The 24,074-nt window shown below is 39.8% G+C and overlaps 1 protein-coding gene across 6 annotated transcripts in view; it reads right to left on the minus strand.

Annotated features, from left to right (window-relative positions):
* Window positions 1-17,658: 17,658 nt before the first annotated feature.
* The window catches only part of ZNF624 (zinc finger protein 624), a 39,015-nt gene continuing 32,599 nt past the window's right edge, over window positions 17,659-24,074 (minus strand). For all 6 annotated transcript variants that reach the window (XM_026521055.4, XM_044391796.3, XM_044391795.3 and 3 more), the window contains one exon: window positions 17,659-23,766. In XM_026521055.4, the coding sequence (XP_026376840.2) occupies window positions 21,548-23,766 (2,219 nt within the window). In that variant the 3' untranslated portion in view covers window positions 17,659-21,547. The remainder of the gene's footprint in view (window positions 23,767-24,074) is intronic.

Genomic DNA, 24,074 nt, shown 5'->3' on the forward strand with positions numbered 1-24,074 from the left:
AGCGGACAGGAACGACTTTTGATCCTTTAAGGCTCTTCCTTCCTACACCTCCCCCCTCCCCGGTCGCGTCCCCGCGTCGCTCCTGCGCTTTCCGAGTGAGCCGCAGGGCGGACGGCACCGAGGCGCGGACGCGGGGCTGCACCCCGCAAGGGCCGGGGCTCTCCGCCGCAGGGCCGATGCCCGGGCGCCGCCGCCACCACCTGCCGGACGCGGCGCTCGGCCTTCCGCAGGGACGGTCTGGCTCCAGGCCGGGCGCGGCGGCCCCAGGGGCCCCGGAGCCGCCCGGGCTGCTGTCTCCGGGGGCCACCAGCGTGCGGCCCCCGGGAGGCCGGCGGCTGGGAGGTAGCGCCCGCGAAACTCGCAACCCACTCGGCGCCAGGAAGCGAAGGTTGGGAGCCCGCTCGTCCCACGGACAGGAGTAAAGGGAAAAAAATCCAAGTGACTTTGGAACAATGGTCGTGAGCCCCTCCTCCCCGCCCCACCCCCAGTTATAAAACCAAAACTCATTTTTGAAAATTGGGTATTATAGAAGAGTGTAATAAAACTTGAAATCAGTGAGTTCTTTGATTGCTTTTTGATGTATTTCCACATTTCCTTCTTCCCAGGTACTCACAAGTGTCCAATGATCGCGTGACTGCGAAGAACCGCAGAGTTTCAGAAAACTGCACACAACAAAGGTATCGCTTAATGAGTCATCACCAAGGGAGCAAACACCCTGGCCACCGCCAGCCAGGTCAAGAAGCAGAACCTGCCCACCACTCACCCCCAAAAGCCTCTGGAGGGTCCACAACCACTCTCCACCTTTAGGGTAATTACTTACCTGCTTTTCTCCCCCCCCCCTTTTTTTTTAAGTCGGCTTCGCCCAGCGTGTAGCCCCGCGGGGTCTTGAACTCGGGATTCTGAAATCAACACCTGAGCTGAGATCAAGAGTGCATCGCTCAACGGACTGAGCCACCCAGGCGCCCCCCACTGCCTTTCTTTATAGTTTTATCATTCAAACGTGCATCCATAACACTATAGTTTCCTTTTGTAAAAGTCACTTTTCATGGGGTTCCCCATCCCTCCCTTTTGCCTTCAGAGCGCCCCCCAACTCCCTGAAATGATGTTCTGACCTTCCCAGTCCCTAGCTCGGAGGTCTTCTGACCGGTGATGTTAGCTTAGATCATTTAGTTAACATGGTTTCTGCTGTTTCTCCATTGTCCTGCTGTTTCCTGCTTTGTAATTAATAAATATTTGGGGGTAAATGCTTTGAAACCAGGCAAATACCGTATTTCTCCTCAAGCTTGCACCCACTAATTTTAGCATCTATCGTGCCTGCGGCAACTATTACTGATGGTGATTTTCGACTTCCTTTTTCCTTCTACATTTATCATCGTGATCCTTCTATAAGAAAGAGCTGGCTTTCCTTCCCATTTATTTATATATTACATATTCAGTTACTCATTTGCTTCAATACAGATTTAGGTATTTTTAAATTCTATGGATTTAATCCATAGAATATCATTTCTTCTTTCTTTCCCTTTCTTTCTTTCTTTCTTTCTTTCTTTCTTTCTTTCTTTCTTTCTTTCTTTCTCCTTTCTCTCTCTCTCTTTCTTTCATTCTTTCTTTCTCTTTCTTTCTTTTTAGATTATTATTTATTTTAGAGAGAGAGCACGAGCGTGGGGAGGGGCAGAGAGAGAGGGAGAGAGAGAATCTCAAGCAGACACCACTCTGCTCCCGGAGCCTGACACTGGGCTCCATCCCATGACCGCCAAGATCATGACCTGAGCTGAAATCAAGAGTCCGATGCTTAACCGACTGAGCCACCCAGGTGCCCCTCTCCTGGGTACTTTTTATTTCTATGGATTTAATCCATAAAATACCATTTCTTATATTGTTTCCAAAATTGTTCCAGCTTTGGCCATTATGAGCTCCTTCAGGTTGGCGCTTGGGTTTTTTCGACATGCTACCATCTTCTTTTCAGCATTTCCTTACTTTCTGGCAAGATGTGCCAGGTTCATCCCGTACTATTCCTATGCGTGTCCTTGAATCAACCATTTGTCCAAGGAGTCCTGTTTCCTGTTCTTGGAGAGTCTAACATTTTAAACTTCTTTTCCCTTTTAGGTTAAATTTATAACAGAAAATGCACAAATCTTAAGTGTAAATTGATGGAGTTTTAACAAATGTGTATCATTGTGCAACCCAAGCCTTATCAAGCTATAGAACTTTGGCATTACTCTAGAAAGTTCCCTCATGGTTCTTTCCAGTCAATTCCCAACCCCAACTCCTAGGTAGAATGACTATTCTTATTTTTTCCCCACCATAGATTATTTTTTAAAAAGATGTATTTATCTATTTTAAATACAGAGAGAGCACATGTGCTTGGTAGCAGGGGAGGGAGAGAAGCAGACTCCCCGTTGAGTGGGGAGCCTGATGCAGGGCTTGATCCCGAGACCCGGAGTTCATGACCTGAGCTGAAATCAAGAGTTGGATGCTTAAGACTGAGCCACCTGGGCGGCCCCCACCATAGATTATTTTTGCCTATTCTAGAGTTTCAAACAAATGAAATCATACAATATGTGTTCTTTTCTTTGGGTAAGGTTTCTTTCACACAGTATGTTTTCATCCATGTTAGTAGTTTGCCCCTTTTTATTGCTCATTAATGTTTTATGGTATGAATATACTATAGATTATTGATTCTCCTACTGATGGAAACTTTGTAGAATCAAACCAAGTTATACTGTTATAAGGATGGCAAATAGATCAATGGAACAGAATACAGTCATGGAACAGAAACACACCCAAACTTACATGGTCTTTTGATTTTCTTTTTTTAAAGAAATATTTTATTTATTTGAGAGAGAGAACATGATCCAGGGGAGGAGAAGAGGTAGAGGGACAAACAGATTCCATGCTGAGTGTGGAGTCTGATGTGGGGCTTGAGCCCATGATCCTGAGATCATGACCGGAGCTGAGATCAAGAGTTGGTTGCCCTGGGGCTCCTGGGTGGCACAGCGGTTAAGCGTCTGCCTTCGGCTCAGGGCGTGATCCCGGCGTTATGGGATCGAGCCCCACATCAGGCTCTTCCGCTATGAGCCTGCTTCTTCCTCTCCCACTCCCCTGCTTGTGTTCCCTCTCTCGCTGGCTGTCTCTATCTTTGTCGAATAAATAAATAAAATCTTAAAAAAAAAAAAAAAAGAGTTGGTTGCCCAAAAAACTGAGCTGCCCAGGTGCTCCTGTGGTCATTTGATTTTCAACAAAGATACGAAGTCATTTAATGGGGGAAAGGAATTTCTTAAACACTATTGGGATAGTAGATGTTCCTATGGAAGTAAAAGTGAATATTGGCTATCACCTCACACCCTACTGAAAAAATTGATTTGATACGTATTATACATCTAACTATAAAAGCTAAAACTCTGAGGGAAACAAAAGCAAAAACCCTGGAATATTTAGAGGGAAATATTAGAGAACATCTTCATGGTTTGGGCATAGGGGAAGGTTTTGTAGGTCACAGAAAGCAATAAGAGAAAAAAAATTATCAATTGATCCTTATCAAAAGTAAAATCTTCTGGGGGGCCTGGCTGACTCAGTCAGTAGAACAGCCTACCCTTGATCTCGGGGTCATGAGTTCAAGCCCCACGCTGGGTGTAGAGACTTACTCAGCCATCAAAAAGAATGAAATCTTGCCATTTGCAACGATGTGGACAGAACTAGAGGGCATTATGCTAAGTGAGATAAGTCTGTCAGAGAAAGACAGATATCACATGATTTCACACATATGTTGAATTTAAGAAACAAAGCAGGTGAACATGGGGAAGGGAAGGAAAAATAAAGAAGGATGAAAACAGAGGGAGACAAACCATAAGAGACTCTTAACTCTAGGAAACACTGAGGGTTGCTGAAGGGGTGGCGGGTGGGGAATGGAGTAACTGGGTGATGGGCATTAAGGAGGACACTTGATGTAATGAGCACTGGGTGTTATATGCAACTGATGAATCACTAAATTCTGCCTATAAAACCAATAATAACAGTACATGTTAATTAAATTGAATTTAAATCAAAAAATTTAAAAAATAATTATAGTCTCAACTGTTTTTGACAAATAGGAATCAATCCATTTAATCATCATTTAAAAATAAAATAAATTAAAAAGTTACTGAAATCCAATAGGTTTCCTATTTGCCCCAGGAGAGTGGAGCAGAGCTGGGCTGGAAGAGCTTTGGTGGAAGAAGAATCCAGGACCAGGCTCAGGCCATGCAGAAGAAAACACAGGTTCTGTCTGAGGCCGTGGGTGGTAACACTCTCCCTACACTTCCTTCCATGCCAGAGCTTGTTTGTTTGTTTGTTTATTTATTTATATTATGTTCAGTTAGCTACTGTATAGTGCATCATTAGTTTCTGATGTAGTGTTCAATGATTCATTAGTTAAGTGTAACACCCAGTGCTGGCTTCTGTCTTGTTAGACATGAATGTGGTCCCACTTGTCCCCAGGTTGTTTTCTTATTTGCCATCCCCTATGGGTAGAGCTGTAGAGTGACCCACTCTTTTGCCAAAAGAAAAACAAGAATGGGCCGCTAGGGTTGGGGAGAGGAGAAGGAGGAGAAGGAGGGGAAGAGGAAGAGGAAGAGGAAGAAGAGGAAGAAGAAGAGCCAGAAGCTTGAAGAAGAAGAAGAAGAAGAAGAAGAGGAAGAAGAAGAAGAAGAGCCAGAAGCTTGAAGAAGGAGGAGGAGGAGGAGGAGGGGGGGGAGGAGGAGGAGGGTGGGGGAGGAGGAGGAGGGGGAGGAGGGGGAGGAGGAGGGGGAGGAGGAGGGGGGAGGAGGAGGAGAGCCAGAAGCTTGATTCTTGTCCTCAGAGAGAAAATGTAGCTGAGCACAGGACCTGGTTAGAAATGCAGTTCTAGGGTACAGGGCAGGTAGACCAGAGTCTGTTCTATTGAGTTCATTCTGAGGGTGTTAATGGACAGCCTCAAATGATCATATATGTGCACAATGTGTGTGTGGGGGGGTCCCTTTGTGTCTTTTGTACCAGCTCAGGGAGTCCTAAAGCCTCTTAAATAAGCCTGCCTATCACCTCGGACTCACTAGCACACTCCTGCTAAGAAGGTCATACCCAGATGGTAAAAGGAGAGAAGGCGCAGTATTGTGGGAATGTGGTTGGTCACGGCACTGATTGAGGGGGAGTGGAATGGAGAGAGGACGTGGGAAGTTATATTTGGAGTCATAAAATCTTTATAACTCTGAGTCGGGTTGGATCTGGGACATTACCTAATTCCCATGACATAGGGAGGATCACGTGGCCAACTGCGTCATCTGAGGGTCTGCCAGTCAATTGGTCTATGCCTCCTGTGTTCTTATTTATATCACCAAAGGCCTTGTCATCTTGTCATGCTGTATTAGCACAGAAAAGCTACTGGATTTCTCTTGGGAATGGCCAAGCTTCTCCGCTGTTTCCAGTCTTATGACTTCAGCGGGAAGAACATGCCATCCATGCTGACCTTGTCTTACAAGTCAAGCATGTCCAACGGTGTGATAGATGGTGGCCCGAGAAGGAAATTTAAGAGGTTGAGAGGAAGAAGCCTCTTTCCTCAAGTATTTCGTACATCAAAAAAACCCTGTGTCTGAAATCCTGCCATTAGATTAGAATCCCTTGATTCATCAAGGTGTCTTTCTTCTCCAAAGGGCTCCTGTGGATTTGAAAGTGGTGATCTCACTGTCACCATCCACTTCAGAGACAGAGCTCCAGGACAGTGGGGATTCCAGGAATGTGCTGGGGGGACCCTCCCAGGAGCGAGCTCTCATCACCTTGGACAGAGTGGTTACAGACGTATCATCTTCTCATTGCTTTCGCTCTGCGCTGACCCTGGCTTCACTGGTCACTTATCCTCACTGCATAGAGAGCTCCCAGAGAATAAGAAAGGGATAAAGGACCACAAGTCTTGAAACCTAGGGCTGCAAACTATATTCATTGCTCTCCTCTAACTTCCTTCCCTTCAACCTTGTAAAGCCATGAGCATCGGCCTCGCAGAAAAGCCACTTTGGGAGAGACAACTTTTCCCTCAGAAAACATGAGTCCAGAGTCCAGTTTCCCACCTGAGGAAAAGAAGAGTAATATTGTCGCACCAAATTCTCAAATTTCTATATGGGTTTCCCTAAGATACCTACTGCCTGGGGATATGAAACATCAGGGTTTTCTATGGCAATAATATCACCTCAAATGACAGCGTGGAGTTCTGCTTATATGAACAGATTTGGAGAAACTCCAGGTGCAGATGGGATGGCAGGAGTTGAAAGTTTCCTCTCAAAAATTTGAATCCTGCTCACCTCAGTAATTTTGATATTCCCCCCAAACTCATTTCCCTATGGAAAGAAGAAGGTTCCTCTCCCAATTTCTATGGGATACAAAATCCCCAAACTTAGAGAAGGCAATGTTGAATTAGCAATTATTAAAAAGGATGTGATTGCCCTATGTTGGCAAACATGTGTGGGCAGGAAGCACTCTCATACACAACTGGGGAGAGTCCAAAGCTGTTGGAAGGCATATGACCTATGTATTAAAAGGCCTTATCAATACGTGTACTTTGCCCCAGAAATTTGGCTTTTATGGCCCCATGAAAACAAGGATGTTTGGAAGGGTTTTCCTGTAGGGTTACCCAAATTGTGTTTGTAATAGTGAAAAAGTAGAAATCTTAGCTGCTCTTGTTCCATAATTACAGTCTAGATTTTCAAAATAAATATGAGAGGCAGGGAAGGAGACGTCCCAGGTTGGGTGGCCCAGGAAGCCAACTCTGAGGTGGCCATTCGCGCGGAGGCTCACGTACGCAAAAGAGTAGGAAGCAGGCCTGGGTAGACAGAGAAGTTGGGCTACCATGCCATCTCAGCTAAGGTATCAGCTGACCCTGCGACATGCCCCGAGGCTGAGCTGGTCCCTCAAAACTGCCCCAGCATTGTGTAGAAGAGCCAGTTCTTTGTTCCAATGTTAGCCGGCCCTCGGCCCTCGGTGTGGGCTGTCCCAAGAATGGGCTGTGATTTGGGGGCGGGGGGGGGGGGGAGGGAGCTCTCTTAAGCTGAGCGCTGCATGCCAGTAACACTCCCAGCCCCTGGAGAAGAAATTCTTCAGTTCTGAAGGGGGGCCCCAGGCAGCATCCACCACAGCCCTCACCGTTCTTTTTCTTAAGATTTTATTTATTATTTATTTGAGAGAGAGACAGAGATAGTGAGAGAGAGCATTGAGTGGGGAGGAGAGGGAGAAGCAGGCTCCCTGAGCAGGGATCCCAACCCGGGGCTCCATCTCAGGACCCTGGGATCATGACCCCAATTGAAGGCAGACGCTTAAGCGACCGAGCCACCCAGGCTCCCCAGCAGCCCTCACCTTTCACAGCTTGGACTTAGTTTTTGGAGAAGCAACTCCAGGATTCTGGTGGGCCTCTTCTCCTGGAAGAATCTTATAAGAGGATGGAACTCCAGCCTCCCCTCCCCCTGCACTGGTCCTAGGGCTGCCAACTATATTCGTTGTTGCTCTTCTCTAACATCCATTCTGATGCTCCTCACGCTGGTCTTGGTGGCTTCGCAGATGGCAGGATACTCAGATTCTCATCTCTGAGGCCTTGGTCACCAGTGTGTTTCTCAGGCTTTGTGTCCCTACCTGTTTACTACGAAAGTGGATACGATAGTACCAAGCGGTGTTCTAGCGGGTGATCTGGGTGCCAAACATATGCTTCCCTTCTCCTGCCGTGTAACAATGGCCCTACCATTTGCCAAGGATCAGGATCAAATATCCCTGTCATAATGGTGACTCTTCTTCTTGCTGGCTGGTCTCTTGGTAGTAGCCACAGTGTAGAGCTCAGAGTTGATGTGTTTTCTGAACAAATTGTTCTGCCTTGGGGAACAAACCTTCCAAGCTTACAGCACCCAGGTTTGAGAAATTGAAACCTATTCCTCAACTGCGTCACTGGAAGTGAGGGTGAGCCAAGTGTCTCCTGCTTCTACTCCTTGGTTCCCAGTCTATGTATTCTCTCTATGGAATCAGAACCATAAACAGGTAGTGGATTTAAAATATACACTGAACTCTGAAGACAGTGTCCCATCCTTGCCTTGGGCTGGCACCTCAGGTGTGTCTTTCACAGCCATTCCATCTCCATCACTCTATCAGCCTGGCAGCTTTTGGGGGATGTGGTTTGTGGTAAGATCAGTGGATCCCATGACGGTATGCACATTCCTTTACCTCCTCTGTGATAAAGGCGGTTCCTTGGTTTGGTGTGAAGTTATATGGGACCCCATGCCAGGGAATCAAGCACTCTATAACCCCCCAAATAGTCAGAGCTTTTGTCGGAGGCCTTGAGAACAGGAGAGGCAAACATATACCTACAGTATGGGTTGAGTCCAGTCATGTGCATTGCTGCATATGCTATCCAGAATAGAAGGGGTCCAACAGAGCTGACTTGCTGCCAAGGGTCTGAGAAAATCACCCTTCTACTGTCAGAGTTCAGGGGTGTGTCACTGGAAGATAAGGGGCAATATATTACGGGAGAGAGCCCTAAAACTTACAATTTTCCTGGAATATTTAGTTGAGTCCTGAGCTGTGCATGGTGGAAAAGAAGAGAAACCCTATAAAAGAGCAGCACCGGAGAGGCCAAATGAATGAGCACAGATTTCAACATCTGTCCGATACTGGAAAGACAGAGATTATTGTTCAAGATCAAGCCCTACCAAGTAAACACCTTGGACTTTCCACTGAGACTGGAAGTGAGGGACTCTAGAAGTAAGGGGCAAAACTGAAATAGATCAACTTTATTTATTTGTTTATTTATTTTTAAAAATATTTTATTTATTTATTCAACAGAGATAGAGACAGCCAGCGAGAGAGGGAACACAGGCAGGGGGAATGGGAGAGGAAGAAGCAGGCTCCTAGCAGAGAAGCCTGATGTGGGGCTCGATCCCAGAACACTGAGCCGAAGGCAGACGCTTAACAACTGAGCCACCCGGGCACCCCTGAAATAGATCAGCTTTAATAAAGCCTGGAGTCAATCATAAATGGGGTCAGGTTATGCATTAGTGCTCTAGCTGTCTGCTACACTAAAATATGACCCTCCCTCTTTAGAAAAAGAGAAATCAGAAATCTATAGAATTTTTGTCATCTATAATGTCTGGCATCAAATGGAATATTAGAAGGCATGCTAAAAAGAGAGAGAGAGAGAGAGAGAAGGATCAGCTGACCAGATAGCAAGACAAACAACAGACATAGGAGCATACCCAGAAGGGATTCACCTATTGCAGTTAATAGTCAGGGACTTTAAAGTAAACATTTTTAATAGACTTAAGAAATTTGAGAAAGAATGGAAAATTTCAGCAGATACCCAGAATCCATATAAAGACAGAAAAAAATTTCCAGAAACAAAAAATTTGACAAAAACTAAGAATTTAAGAGACGGGTTTAATGTAAGATTAAAAATAGAATAATGCAATGGAATCTTACTCAGCCTTCAAAAAATGAAATCTTACCATTTGCAATGATGTGGATGGAACTAGAGGGTACTATGCTAAGCAAAATAAGTCAGTCAGAGAAAGACAATTATCATACGATTTCGCTCATATGTGGAATTTAAGAAAGAAAACAGAGGATCATAGGGGATGGAGGGAAAAGTAAAATAAGATGAAATCAGAGATGGAGAAAAACCATTAGAGACTTTATAGGAAACAAACTGAGGGTTCCTGGAGCAGAGGTAGGTGGGGGGATGGAGTAGCTGGGTGATGGACATTAAGGAGGGCACGTCATGTAATGAGCACTGGGTGTTATATGCAACTGATGAATCACTGAACTCTACCTCTGAAACTAACGAAACACTGTATGTTAATTGAATTTAAATAGAATAAAATTTTAAAAATAAAAACAAAATAAAAATAGAATAGATATTAGTTAATGGAAAGGAAAGTCAGTGGAAAGTAATCAGTTTGACGCACAGAGAGAAAAAAAAAGGTTAGGAAATACAGAAAACCTTAAAAGGCGTCTGGAACACGTGAAAGGTCTAATTTATATATAACTGGAATCTTAGAATGAGGGAGAGAGAAAATGGGGCAGAAGCAATATTTAAGGAATCACTGGCTGGGAATTTCCTCACACTGATGAAAGACATCATAGCAGTCTCAGGAAGCTCTACAAACAGTAAATGGGATGTAAACATAAACCAAAAGACCTTCCCACCTAGGCACATCACTTTCAAACTTATAAAAATGGGGACACCTGGCTGGCTCAGTCAGGAAAGCATGCAGCTCTTGATCTTGGGGTCATGAGTTTGAGCCCCACGTTGGGTGTAGTGTTTACTTAAAATTAAAGTGTTCTTTAAAAAAACTTATAAAAACCAAGGGCAAAGGTAAAAATCTTAAAAGCAGCTATAGAAAGATAAAAGCAAGAACAGAATGTATAATTGACCTTTTAATAAGAACCGTGGAAGCCAGACGACAGCAATGTCATTTTATTTTAGGTGATAAAAGAAAAAAAAAAAAGACAACAGAAAACAAAATGCCAACCTATGATTCCAATTCCAAGGGAAAATATCCTTTCTAAATTAATGCAAAATAAAAATATTTCAGACAAAAACTAAGATAACCCACTGGAAAGCTATAATAAATGTCAAAAGAAATTAACCAGACAGAAGGGAAATGATCCTCCCTGGAACAAGGAACTTCAGGAAAGAATGAAGAAAACTAGGTAAATATGTGATTAAATATCAATAAGCATTGCTTACACAGTAACAGTAATAATATCTTTTGGAGTTTAAAACATATGCAGAAATAAAATATGTAATGATGGAACAAGTGTCAAGGAGTAAATAGAATTAAATTTAGTTTTCTCATTGCTTTGACATGTTAAAATATTAATTTCAAGAGTGCTCTATTGAGTCAAAGATTCATAGGGAATTTTAAGGGCAATGATTTTCAAACATTTCAGTCTCAGGATACTCTTACAATTTTAAAAATTATTGAGGAAACCAAAGGGCTTTTATTTATGTAGGTTATATCTATTGATATTTACCACATTTGAAATTAAAGTAGGAAAAATAAAAACTATTGATTAATGTATTAAAATTGGCAATAAACAATGACATGATATTGAAAAAATCATATTCTAATAAAAACAATATTTTCTTTTTTTTTTAAAGATTTTATTTATTTATTTTGACAGAGAGAGAGACAGCCAGCAAGAGAGGGAGCACAGCAGGGGAGTGGGAGAGGAAGAAGCAGGCTCCCATCAGAGAAGCCCAATGTGGGGCTCGATCCCAGAACGCCGGGATCACGCCCTGAGCCAAAGGCAGACGCCCAATGACTGTGCCATCCAAGCGCCCCTAAAAACAATATTTTCAAAGACAAAAAATTGGTGCAGAGTAGCATGGTTTTACATTTTTGCAAATCTCTTTAATGCTTGACTGTATTAGTTTGTTAGAACTGCTATAACAAAATACCAGAGGTGGTTTTAACAAGAGATATTAATTTTCTCACAGTTCTGGAGGTAAGAAGTCCAGGATCAGGGTGTCTGCAGGCGTGATTTCTCCTGACTCCTCTCTCCTTGGTTTGCTGGTAGCCAGTCTCTTGTTGCCTCTTTGCATAGCTGTCCCTCTGTATATGTGAACCCCTGGTGTCTCTGTGAATCCAAATTTCCTCTTCTTATAAGAACCCCAGTGAGATGTGATTAGGGCCCTCCTTAACAACCTCACCTTAACTTATCACCTCTTTAAAGACCATATTTCAAAATACAGTCACATTTTTAGGTACTGGGTGTTAGGACTTCAATACACAAATTTTGGGGGCACACAATTCAGTCAATAACAATGGCTTAATAGAGGATAGCCAATTTCTCAGATCTCTTTTTGCATTAAGTCATTTGTAATATCATGTCATGCATGATATTTCTCTCATGAGAAAAATGAGAGTAATAAAGGTAAATAATGTCTTAGAATTATTATGAAAATAGTTATGAGAAACACTGCTCTAGGGTAGTCACCAAAATAATAAAGGAATTTACAACTAAATCAGATAGGGTGAAAATGAGATAATGAAATGTATTCGACTAGTCCAAAGAAAAGCAAGAAAAGAAAAATAAAAGAAACAGATAAAACAAATAAAAATAAATAAAATGGCAGATACACCTAAATATATAAGTAATTACAATAAAGATAAATGGATTAAATACTCCAATTAAATACAAAGATTGTCAGACTAGATAAAAATAAGACCCAAATATGTACTGTTTATAAGAGACACATTTTAAATATATGGACACAGATAAGTTGAAAGAAAAGAATGAAAAAGAGCTATATCATGTGGATTTGTTTTCTACTGCTACATACCACATTAATGCAAACAATAGCTTAAAACAACAACTATTTATTAGCTTACTGTTCTGTAGATCAGATGTTCAAGCATGGCATGATGGATTCTCTGCTCAGGTTTCGAAGTTTGAAATCAAGGAGTCAACTGAGTTGAGTGTTGTATGGAGACTGGGGAAGAATCAATTTCCAAACTCACTCAACTTGTTAGAAAAATTCAGTTCCTTGAAGTTATAGAACTGAGGTATCTGGTTTTCTGCTAGCTGTCAGCCACAATATGCTCTCAGTTCCTAAAGAATGACCACATTCTTTGTAACATAGCCCCTCTATCTTTAAAGCCAGCAATGAAGGATATCACTCACATCAAATTCCCATATTTAAAACTCTTTCACCAGGAAGAGCCCTACGCTTTTTAAGATCTCACCTGATTAGGTCAGGCCCCCTATGGGTGATTTCCTTATTTTGGGTCAACTGATTTGGGACCTTAATCACATTTGCAAAATCCTTTCATACAATCACTGAGATTGGTGTTTAACTGAATATCTGGGAACTGCTTGTATATAAGGGGCTGGGCATCTGGGGACCATTTTAACAGTCTGCCTACCACACCATGAAAACACTAACCAAAACAAAATTGTTTTCACTATATTAATATCAGAAAAAGTAGAATTTATGGCAAAAAATTACTAGAGATAGAGAATGATATATAATATAAGGGTCAACTCAACAAGAAGATATAACAATGCTAAGTTTATATGTATTGAATAACATTAACTTCAAAATATATGTCAAACACTGATAGAAATAAAAGAAGAAAGAGATGAGCACAATCATAGTTAGAAATCTGAAGACAACATTCTTTTTTTTTAAGATTTTTATTTATATATTTGACAGAGAGAGAGACAACCAGCGAGAGAGGGAACACAAGCAGGGGGAGTGGGAGAGGAAGAAGGCAGGCTCCCAGCAGAGAAGCCTGATGTGGGGCTCGATCCCAGAACGCTGGGATCATGCCCTGAGCCGAAGGCAGATGCTTAACCGCTGTGCCACCCAGGCGCCCCCTGAAGACAGCATTCTTAGTAGCTGATACAACAAGCAGAAAAAGTCAGAATATAGAGTTGAAGAACACTACTAACCACCTTGATCTAATTAATATTTATAGAACATTATATCTAACTGCAGGAATTTCAAATGAAAAATACTTATTTCCACACAATTTTCATGTGATCATGGAGCCTTTGCCAAAATAGAGCACAGGCTGGGCCATAAAGTACCAACAAATTTCCAACAACTGAAATAATACAGTGTGCTCTTTAGTCACAGTGGAATTAAACTAGAAATCTAAAATAAACACATAAATAAACAAATAAATCCACAAATTCCTTAAAATTAAACAACACATTTATAAATAACCCAATTGTAAAGGCAGAAATTATACTGACGCTTACAAAATATTTTTAACTTAAGGATAATAAAAATACAACATAGCAAAATCTCTACACAGAAAAATTAATTCAAAATCAATCATAGGTCAATATATAAAATCTAAGTCATACAACTTCTAGAAGAAAACATTGGAGAAAAAGCTTAAGGACCTTAGGGTAAGTGAATATTTCTTACATAGGACCCAAGAAACATGGCCCATAAAAAAGAAATATTAAACTAATATCCTTCAAAAAATAATCTGATCTTCAAAAGATACCACTAAGAAAAATTAAAAGGGAAGCCAAAGGCTGGGAGAAAATATTTATGACACATATATCTGACACAGGACTTATATCTAGACTATATAATAATGATAATACTTATAACAACATTATTATTATTATAATAACAACCTAATTTAAATGGGTAAAAAGTTGGGGCACCTGGGTGGCTCAGTCAGTTGAAAAACCAACTCTTGATTTCAGCTCAGGTCATGACCTCAGGGTTCTGAGATCGAGCCTGGCATCGGGCTCTGAACTAGACCTGGAGCCTGCTTGGGATTCTCCCTCTCTCTCCGCCCCTCCCCCCTCCAAAAAATGGGTGAAAAGTTTAAACAAATACTTCACAAGAGAGAGATATGACCATTAAACACATGAAAGATGTTCAACACAATCATAGAAAAATGCAAACTAAGACCACCATCAAGTATTACTACACACATTAGAATCTGTAAAATTAAATAATGAAATCAAAATAAAATTAAAGAATGACAATGCCACAAGTCGGTAAGTCTAGGAGTAAACTGAAACACACATACATTGTTGGTGGCTTGCAAAGTGCTACCAAGTACTTGGGGAAACAACCTGGTGGTTTCTTATATAAAGATATACATACACTTACCATATGACCCAGCAATTCCAAACCTAGGTACTTATATAATAAAAATGAAAGTATGTTTACACAAAAACTTATGCATGAACGTTCATAGAAGGTTTATTCATAATCGTCTCAAACTGGAAACAATCCAAATGTTCATCAATGGGTACACAAATAGTGATATATTAGTACGATGGGATGCAACATAATACACAACATAAATAAATCTCAAAATTTAAAGCTGAGCAAAAGAAGGTAGGCACAGAATAGTACATACAAGGTAATTCCACTGGTACGAAATTCTAGAAAAGACAATTCTCATATACAGTGACAGAAAGCACATTAATGGTTTCTTGGAGTCAGAGATGGGGAGAATTGTCTGGGAAGGGATACAGGAAATTTTTGGGGTGATGAAAATGTTATACTTCTCGATTTTAATGGTAGTTCTATTAAGAGCGTATATTTACCCAGACTCATCAAAAATGTAAAGTTAAATTTAGTGCAACTTATTATATATGAATTATGTCTCAATAAAGGTGATAAAAACCTCTACTGGATGCAGTGAAATGGGTTCTTAAGAAAAATTTAGATTGTTAAAGAAAATTTTAGCCAAAAAAAAAGGTTGAAAAAATCAATTATCTAAGATTTAATTTCAAGAAGCTAGAAAAAACCCAGTGGATTAAATTCAAATAAAACAGATAGAGTGTTTCATGTGTTTAATGGTCATTTATAACTCTCTTTTGTGAAATATTTGTTTAAAAATTTTGATCATTTGGGGCGCCTGGGTGGCACAGCGCTTAAGCGTCTGCCTTTGGCTCAGGGCGTGATCCCGGCGTTATGGGATCGAGCCCCACATCAGGCTCCTCTGCTATGAGCCTGCTTCTTCCTCTCCCACTCCCCCTGCTTGTGTTCCCTCTCTCGCTGGCTGTCTCTATCTCTGTCAAATAAATAAATACAATCTTTAAAAAAATTTTTTTGATCATTTAAATTAGGTTGCTGTTATTATAAAAAGCATGAACCAGTGAAAAAGAAATCAGCTATATAGTAGTTAAGAGGTGTCCTTTTGAAAAGATTACTCGAGTGTTAAGTCCCTAGAATGCCTAATCAAGAAAACAAAGAAACTACACAAGTTACCAATAGCAAGACAGAAAAGAGAATATTGCTTTAGGTTCTCCAGATATTAAAAATACAACAAATGGAAACAAATTATTTAAAGGTAATAATTAGATATTTCAATGAAATGATATGGATAAATAAAAAAATACCAACCAAAATGGACACAGGAGAGAAAATATCAATAGTAGTATGTCTATCAAAGTAATTGAATCTATAATTTAAAATTTTCCTATACAGAAAACTCCTGATTCAGATAGTTTTACTGATTTTTTTTAAAGATTTTATTTATTTATTTGACAGAGATAGAGACAGCCAGCGAGAGAGGGAACACAAGCAGGGGGAGTGGGAGAGGAAGAAGCAGGCTCCCAGCGGAGGAACCTGATGTGGGGCTCGATCCCATAACACCGGGATCACGCCCTGAGCCGAAGGCAGACGCTTAACCGCTGTGCCACCCAGGCGCCCCTTTGCTGGTGATTTTTATAGGAAACACTTATGGAAAAATAATACCAATATGAATAATGCACAGTTTTACACACACTCTTCTGGAAACCTAGGACAGTCCTGCTCATAAACCCAACTACTTTGGCACAGAACGGTAGCTAGCCTATCCCTTGATGCGTTAAATCTTGGTACTTGCTTCTCTTTCTAGCAAATGTCCTTGGTGGCATTTTCTTCCCCCCAGAGTGGGACACTTTTGTCTGCGTTAAAAAACTTCTCCGGCTGATATTCTTTCTTCTCAATGATTTCCTTAATGTCTGGAAACTAATCTGCTGCTTCGTGGTGAGCAGAAGCTGCTTCTCCTGATGACATTGTAAAAGCCAAACCTCTAGAATTATCAAACCAGCCATTACTGGCATTAAATTCTCCAGCTAGATCCTTCATCTTCCTTTTTTCTTTTAATTTTTTTATTTTTAAAAGATTTTATTTATTTGACAGCCAGCCAGAGAGAGAGGGAGGACAAGCAGGGGGAGTGGGAGAGGAAGAAGCAGGCTCCCAGCGGAGCAGGGAGCCTGACGCGGGGCTCGATCCCAGGACCCTGGGATCAGGTCCTGAGCTGAAGGCAGATGCTTAACGACTGAGCCACCCAGGCACCCCCTTCCTTTTTCTTTTAAAGTTGCCATATAGACTTTGGTTTTTCTCAAATCATTGAAGTCTATAGGTATGCCTTACTTATAAAAGCTGCATTTTCAGTATGATAAAAAGGGTATTTCACAAAAAGTCCAAAGTTTTCACACCTGCTGGCTTAGGGGCAGTGGTGGCTTCATGAATTTTTTTTTTCTTTTTTCCAGTGATCCTTATACTGGATTCATTTATCTTGAAATGGCAAGCAACTGCAGCTGCAGACTTCAGTCTATGGTACATATCAAGCAATTCAACGTTTTTCTTATAATGTCATGACTTCTGTGCTTTTAGGGAGCACTTCCAGCATCATTAGTGGTACTTCATATGGGTCCCATGGTGTTATTTGAGGTTTACAGTATTTCACTAAACATGATGAAAAATACACAAACTGTGAGAGATGACTTTTTACTGTAATATACAATGTATCGGAGATGAACTTCTTAGTGACCACCAGTGTCATCACTGTCACACAGCATGTTAAGTGGCTACAACACTTGAACTTAAGACAGTAGCAGCAGGTGGCTACAAAATTATTACAGGAGTACAGGATGTACTATAGTTAATATACAGTTATCATTTACTGCTGCATCTTTTCCTTTACATTTGTCTCAAGTGCAAATGGTGTCATGTATGGTCTGCTTGTGTAAGTTTTGATAGATTTTAACTTTGTATAATAGATTTGTGTATATTTTACGGTAGTGATAAAAGAGACTATTTTCTACATGTATTTTGTGCATGCGTGATATACTTTGCTTAACTTTTCAATATTTCTAGCCTACATGGTTCATCTGTGAGTTTTTCAAATTGTCAAAAATCTTCAAAACATTTTCCGATATATTTATTGAAAACAAAAACGTGTGTAAGTGGACCTGCACAGTTCAAAACTGTGTTCCTCAAGGATCAACCGTATATATTTGATATATATTGGCAGAAATCTGTAAACTAAACCAGATAATAGCATTTACAACATCAAAACATTAAATACATAGGACTAAATAAAAATGTTCAAAATTTCTACATTGAAAAAATACAAAAATTGCTGATTAAAAGATGTATATAAATGAAAATGTGTAGCATGCCCATAGACTGGATGTCTCAATATTGTTAAAGTGTCCATTCTTCCAAAATTATATATTTGATGTAATGCCCATTAAAATCTCAACTTTTTGGTGTGAAACAATTGAAAAAACATCATTCAAAGATGTATATGAAAATGCCAAGGACCTAGAATTGCAGTGACAATTTTGAAAAAGAACAAAATTAGAAGACATATACCACCAGATGTCAAGAGTTACTCTAAATCTGTTTACCCTAAGAACATTGGGTGTTCAATGGAGTAACAGAATAGATAATTTAGACACAGACCCCCATATATGATTATCTGATTTATCATAAGAATACCACTACAACACAAGGGGGAGGGGAGAAGGTGGTCTTTTCAATTAAATGATGTTGAATAAATTGTATATTCATATGGAAAATATTAATTTGACCTCTACCTCACACCACACATAAAAATTAATTTCAGATGGATTGCAGACCTAAAAGTGAAAAGTAAAACAGTGGACATGCAGAAGAGAATGTAGGAAAATATCTTTATGACTTTGGATTAGGAAAACATTTCTTAAACTGGGCACAAAAAACACAAATCATAAAAGATTGATTAGCTGTTCATTAAAATTAAAGGCTTCTATTCATCAGAGGACATCAAGGCAAGCTGGAGATGGAGAGTTGATGTTTGTAACACAAGTATCTAAAAAGTACCTTGCACCCAGAATACAGAAAGAATCCTACAAATGAACAAAGAGTTCCCAATTAAAACACATGGGCAAAAGTCTCGAAAAGGCACTTCTCAAAAGAGGATATTAAAAAAGCCAATGAGCACCTGAAAGGAGATTCCATAACATTAGCCACAAAGGAAATACAAATTAAACCTATAATGAGACGCTGCCACACGCTAGAACCAGGCTTTGCCGCCTTTCCTCGCCATTGACATTGCTCTAGGAAAGGTGGCCGGTGTCATCGCCATCCCCTAACCCTGTGGACACTCTTCACTTATGTCATTTGAGCCTGCTGACCATGCTCTTCTTAAAGGCTTGGCTCTAAGGAAGGGAATAGGGTTTCATGTGTGGTGAGGGTTAGGAGGTAGAAAGGAGCAGCTAACAGGTAGACATCAAGTAGTGTCCACTCTTTAACAGCAGGGTCTTTTAAGGGTAGTATTTCGGGATTTAACTCTCAAATTTTCCAATCAGAAACTGGTATATTACATCCAAAGGAGGTGTGTCTCTTGGTAACAGGTCTTAAGTTCCACTAGTAAAATTCAACCAGAAATGGCCATTTTAAACGGTGTCAAATTATTCACTTGTAATGGGAGGGAGCTCATATCATTTGTCCAATATCCCCTTTCCAATATTAAATAGATACATATTCTAACATAATAGCTCCTGTCTTGTCCTTTTTGGGTATCAGGTCCATGGTCTGTTAGGGTCTTCTGGTATGAGGGCTGCAGCCTCAGTTCTCATTTTTGTTCCAGGACTCTTAGAATCGCCAGAACTTCCAAGACTTCATTTATGGACTTAGGTATCTTTGGCTCTTTCCCCTCTCTATAAGTCATCACGCAATGTTCTGTGAGGTTGTACATGGAACTTTTCACCATTGTGACCTTTTCTTCAGTGCCATGTTGAAGACAGAACTTCTCTTGAGGCTTGCAGACTTCTGGTCTATAGCTGGACACAAGTTCCGGATACTCTTGGGTATGTTTTTTGTCTCAAATTACTACCTCCTCCAAATGAAACCAAGAGAATACGGGGAATGAGGTGCTGGGTAACTTCTTTGGAATCTAGGCTGCATCAGAACCAATTAGATCCATGACTGCCTCTACCCTCCATGACTACCCTTACCCAAGGGTAATTCTTGGTACATAACAGATGTCCAGTAAATTACCTCCACAAATAAAATAGGTTTTTCCTGTTTATGTAAATATTACATGCTCACTGGAAAGAAAAACTTATGAAATACAGAAAAGTGCAGAAGTCAGACAAAAAATACCGGATACTCCACCAACTCTAAAACAATCATCAACTTTTTGGAGTCCATCCTTTCATTCATGGTTCTCAGAAGTTCACACAAATAGTTTTACATTGAGTTTTATACCATGCATGCTGCACTTACATAAAAAAAAAAAGAATTCCAGTCCTCTCCCCCACTTATCTCCCTATTTCTCTTCTCCCTCTCTTCAAGGGAACCAATAACAACAGCCTGGTATATATTCTTCTGGTATACATACTTGTTTCCATGCTCATCATATACACACATATATACATAAATGGGTGTGATCATTAACAAATGAAATCCTGTACACATAAAGCTCTGTTGTAAAGCAATTAGTTATTAAAAATTGTGGAAATACCTTGAGATCAACTAGTGTAGATACAACTAATTTTAAAAAATCACTCTCATGCTGTTCCATAGAATGGCTATATCACAATTTATTCAACCGTTCTCCCATTAATGGGCAGTCACTTTGTCTCCACGTGGTTTTCTACTTTGCCTCTACAAACAACGCTTCAACAAAACTCTTTATATTTTTATGCATTGATGATGTTATTTCTGTGGGGGCAGATTCCCCAAGTGAGACTGCTGGGTCAAAGTATTTTTATTTTAAAATTTTATTTAAAAACATTTAAATATATATTGCTGAACTGCTGGTGGAAATATAAGTTGATATAACCTTTTTGTAAAAGCAGATGGTTTCCCAAAACCTGCTAGCAAAAGATCTCTTAATTTTTGCCAACGCCACAAAGTGGAAGTGACATCTCATCGGTTGTTTTAATTTGCATTTCCCTGAGTACTTCTTAGGTTCCTAACACTTTCAGAGATTAATGGCCATTTACTCTCTATGACTAGCCATCTAGTCCAGACGGATTAAAGACTTTAATGTAAAAAATAATCAAAATCTTAAAAACAAATTTAGGAAACCATTGTATAAACCTAGGGATTAAGGAGACCCTTTTAACTAAGGGAGTAAATTAACAGTCCAAAAAGGAAAATATATAAATATCTTACTATGAAAAATTAAAACGTTAACTTCTTTTACTATAGAAAAAAGCATAAAGACAATCACCAGATAAAAAAATTTGCAACACACATGAAAAACGATTAATATTTCAAATATATAAAGAGCACCTCCAGATTTATAAGAAAGACAAACCAATAGAAAAATAGGCAAAAATATATATAGGCAATTCATTGAAGATGATTTGTTAAGCAAATAAAGTATGAAATCTGGATGAATACTTTCATTTGTCCATCATTTTTCGCTATTGTGAATTTTCTTAGAACTTCTAAGATTTAATGTGACGTATGCTTTACTACATTCTCATGTTTCTAAAGTATCTCTCTGTTTTTAAAAAGATTTTATTTATTTGAAAGAGAGCATGAGAAAGCACGAGCAGGGGGAGGGGCAGAGGGAGAATCGGGCTCCCTGCTCACCTGATGTGGGGCTCAATCCCAGGACCCTGGAATTATGACCTGAGCTGAAGGCAGATGCTTAACCAACTGAGCCACCCAGGCTCCCCCTCTAAAGTATCAATACAAAATAAAGTGTGTATTTTCTGGCGAATTGCTCCTGGAAGTTTTCTCACATTCATAAAAGACACAGTTTATGATTCTTTTGTGGAGTTGGCATCTGGATGAATGATTTATTAATCTTTATATTAGCTGAGTTTCTCTTTGATGTATTCTTTGATGTACAGTAAGGCTTGAGCTACTCCTAAAGGCTTTTCCACATTCATTACATTTATAGGGTTTTTCCCCAGTATGCATCCTCAGATGTACAGTAAAGTCTGAGTTGGTTCTGAAGGCTTTTCCACATTCTTCACATTTATAGGGCCTTTCCCCAGTATGAATTCTCTGATGGAGAGTCAGCTGCGATAGAGTAATACAACCTTTCCCACATTCCTTACATGTATAGGGTTTTTCTCCAGTATGTGTTCTCCAATGCACTGTAAGGTATGAACCCCTCCTGAAGGCTTTTCCGCAGACATCGCATTTATAGGGTTTCTCTCCACTGTGGATTTTCTGATGTTCTGTGACATGTACCATCTGGCTAAATGCTTTCCCACAGTCATTACACTTGAATGGTTTCTCTCCAGTATGTGTTCTCTGATGGGTATTAAAGCCTGAGTTACTTGTGAAAACCTTCCCACACTCATTACATTTATAGGGTTTTTCTCCAGTATGCCTTCTCTGATGTACAGTAAGTTGTGATGTATTAGTGAAAGCTTTCTCACATTCATTACACTTATAGGGTTTTTCTCCAGTATGTGTCCTTTGATGTACAATAAGGTATGACTTAGTCCTGAAAGATTTTTCACAATCATAGCATTTATAAGGTTTCACTCCAGTATGAATTTTCTGATGCTCTTTGAGATTTACCATTTTAGTAAATGCCCTCTCACAGTCAGTACATTTATATGGTTTCTCTCCGGTATGAATTCTCTGATGTACAGTTAAGTGTGATTTTATTCTGAAAGACTCTCCACATTCATTACAGAGATAAGGTTTCTCTTCAGTATGAATTCGCTGATGTATAATTAGGGAAGAAGAACGCATGAAGGCCTTTCCACATTCATTACATTTATAAGGTTTCTCTCCTGTATGCATTCTGTGGTGTACAGTAAGGCATGAATAATTAATGAATGCTTTTCCACATTCATTACATTTATAGGGTTTTTCTCCTGTGTGAATTCTTTGATGTTCTGTGAAATTTGCTATACGATTGAATGCTTTCCCACATTCATTACATTCATAGGGTTTCTCCCCAGTATGAGTTCTTATATGTACAATAAGGCTTGAATTGCTTCTGTAGGCTTTCCCACATTCATTACATCTAAAGGGTTTCTCTCCAGTATGAATTCTCTGATGGACATTAAAAATTGTGGTATTCTTGAAAGATTTCCCACACTCATTGCATTTGTATGGTTTCTCTTCAGTGTGGGTCTTCTGATGTACACTAAGATATGACTTGTTCCTAAAGGCTTTCCCACAGTCATTACATTTGTAGGGTTTCTCTCCATTGTGAGTTTCCTGATGTCTTGCAAGTTTTGATTTATCACTGAAAGCTTTCCCACATTCACTACATTTATAGGGTTTCTCTCCGCTTTGAATTCTCTGGTGTTGATTGAGGCGAGCACACTGGCTAAAAGATTTTCCACAGACATTGCACTGATAAGGTTTCTCCTTAGTATGAATTCTCTGATGTACCATAAGTGATGAAGAGGCGATGAAGGCCTTTCCACATTCATTACATTTATAGGGTTTTTCTCCAGTGTGAATTTTTTTATGTTGACTGAGATATGAAGGCTGGCTGAACATTTTCCCACATTCATTACATTCATAAGGTTTTTCTTTAGTGTGAGTTCTCTGATGTTGAATGAGTAGTGACCTATAACGAAAGGACTTTTCACATGTACTACATTTATAGGGTTTTTCTTTATTATTGTATTTTTTCCCTACAGTAAGTTCTGAAGTAGGCCTTATGGCTTTGCTGCCTTCTGTATCCTTGCAAGTTTTCTTCCCCAGATGGATATCTGTAATCAAATCTAAATTCTCAGTGAAATTTTCATGTGTTTGGCATTTGCTGTGGTGTTCTTCTGTGATAACTCCTGCTTCAGGAAAAAGAATAGATCCAAATCTAAAGCTTCTTTGACAAGAGGGAATTTTCTTGTGAGTAACTATTTTTTGATTCAAATGATTTTCCTGACTATTTTGCAATCTCAATATCCTTTCATTCCATTTCCATAATCCTCCCATTTTGGAGTTCCACAGGCCATTCTCTGTGAGTTTATCTATTATGGTCTCTTGTGATACATCTTCAGAAATACCCTCTGTTGATACAGCATTCTTGGTTGCAGGTTTGGTCTCCAACTCTGGGGGAAAAAAAGATAGAATCAAATCAAATGACTCCTATTTCCTAAGTTAGGAGGATCTCAGTAAACAGGATAATAAAAGGGAAACTTCAGCTGATAATGAATATAAAGATTTAACTGCTTGCAAATTGGCCTTGTTTTCTAAGAAGAAAGAGATAGGTTTGAGGGAGGCAGGTTGAGCCAAGAACCAAAGTAGTAAATTCATTTTTCCCCTACTAAAAAAATTCATTCATGGTAACCCTCCTAGAATCTAAATATCTCGAACACTTCTTTTCTCATTTCCTTTACAGTCAATTTTTTTTTCAGAC

Source organism: Ursus arctos, unplaced genomic scaffold (assembly GCF_023065955.2).
Source record: "Ursus arctos isolate Adak ecotype North America unplaced genomic scaffold, UrsArc2.0 scaffold_14, whole genome shotgun sequence".
In the NCBI taxonomy this organism is placed as follows: Eukaryota; Metazoa; Chordata; class Mammalia; order Carnivora; family Ursidae; genus Ursus; species Ursus arctos.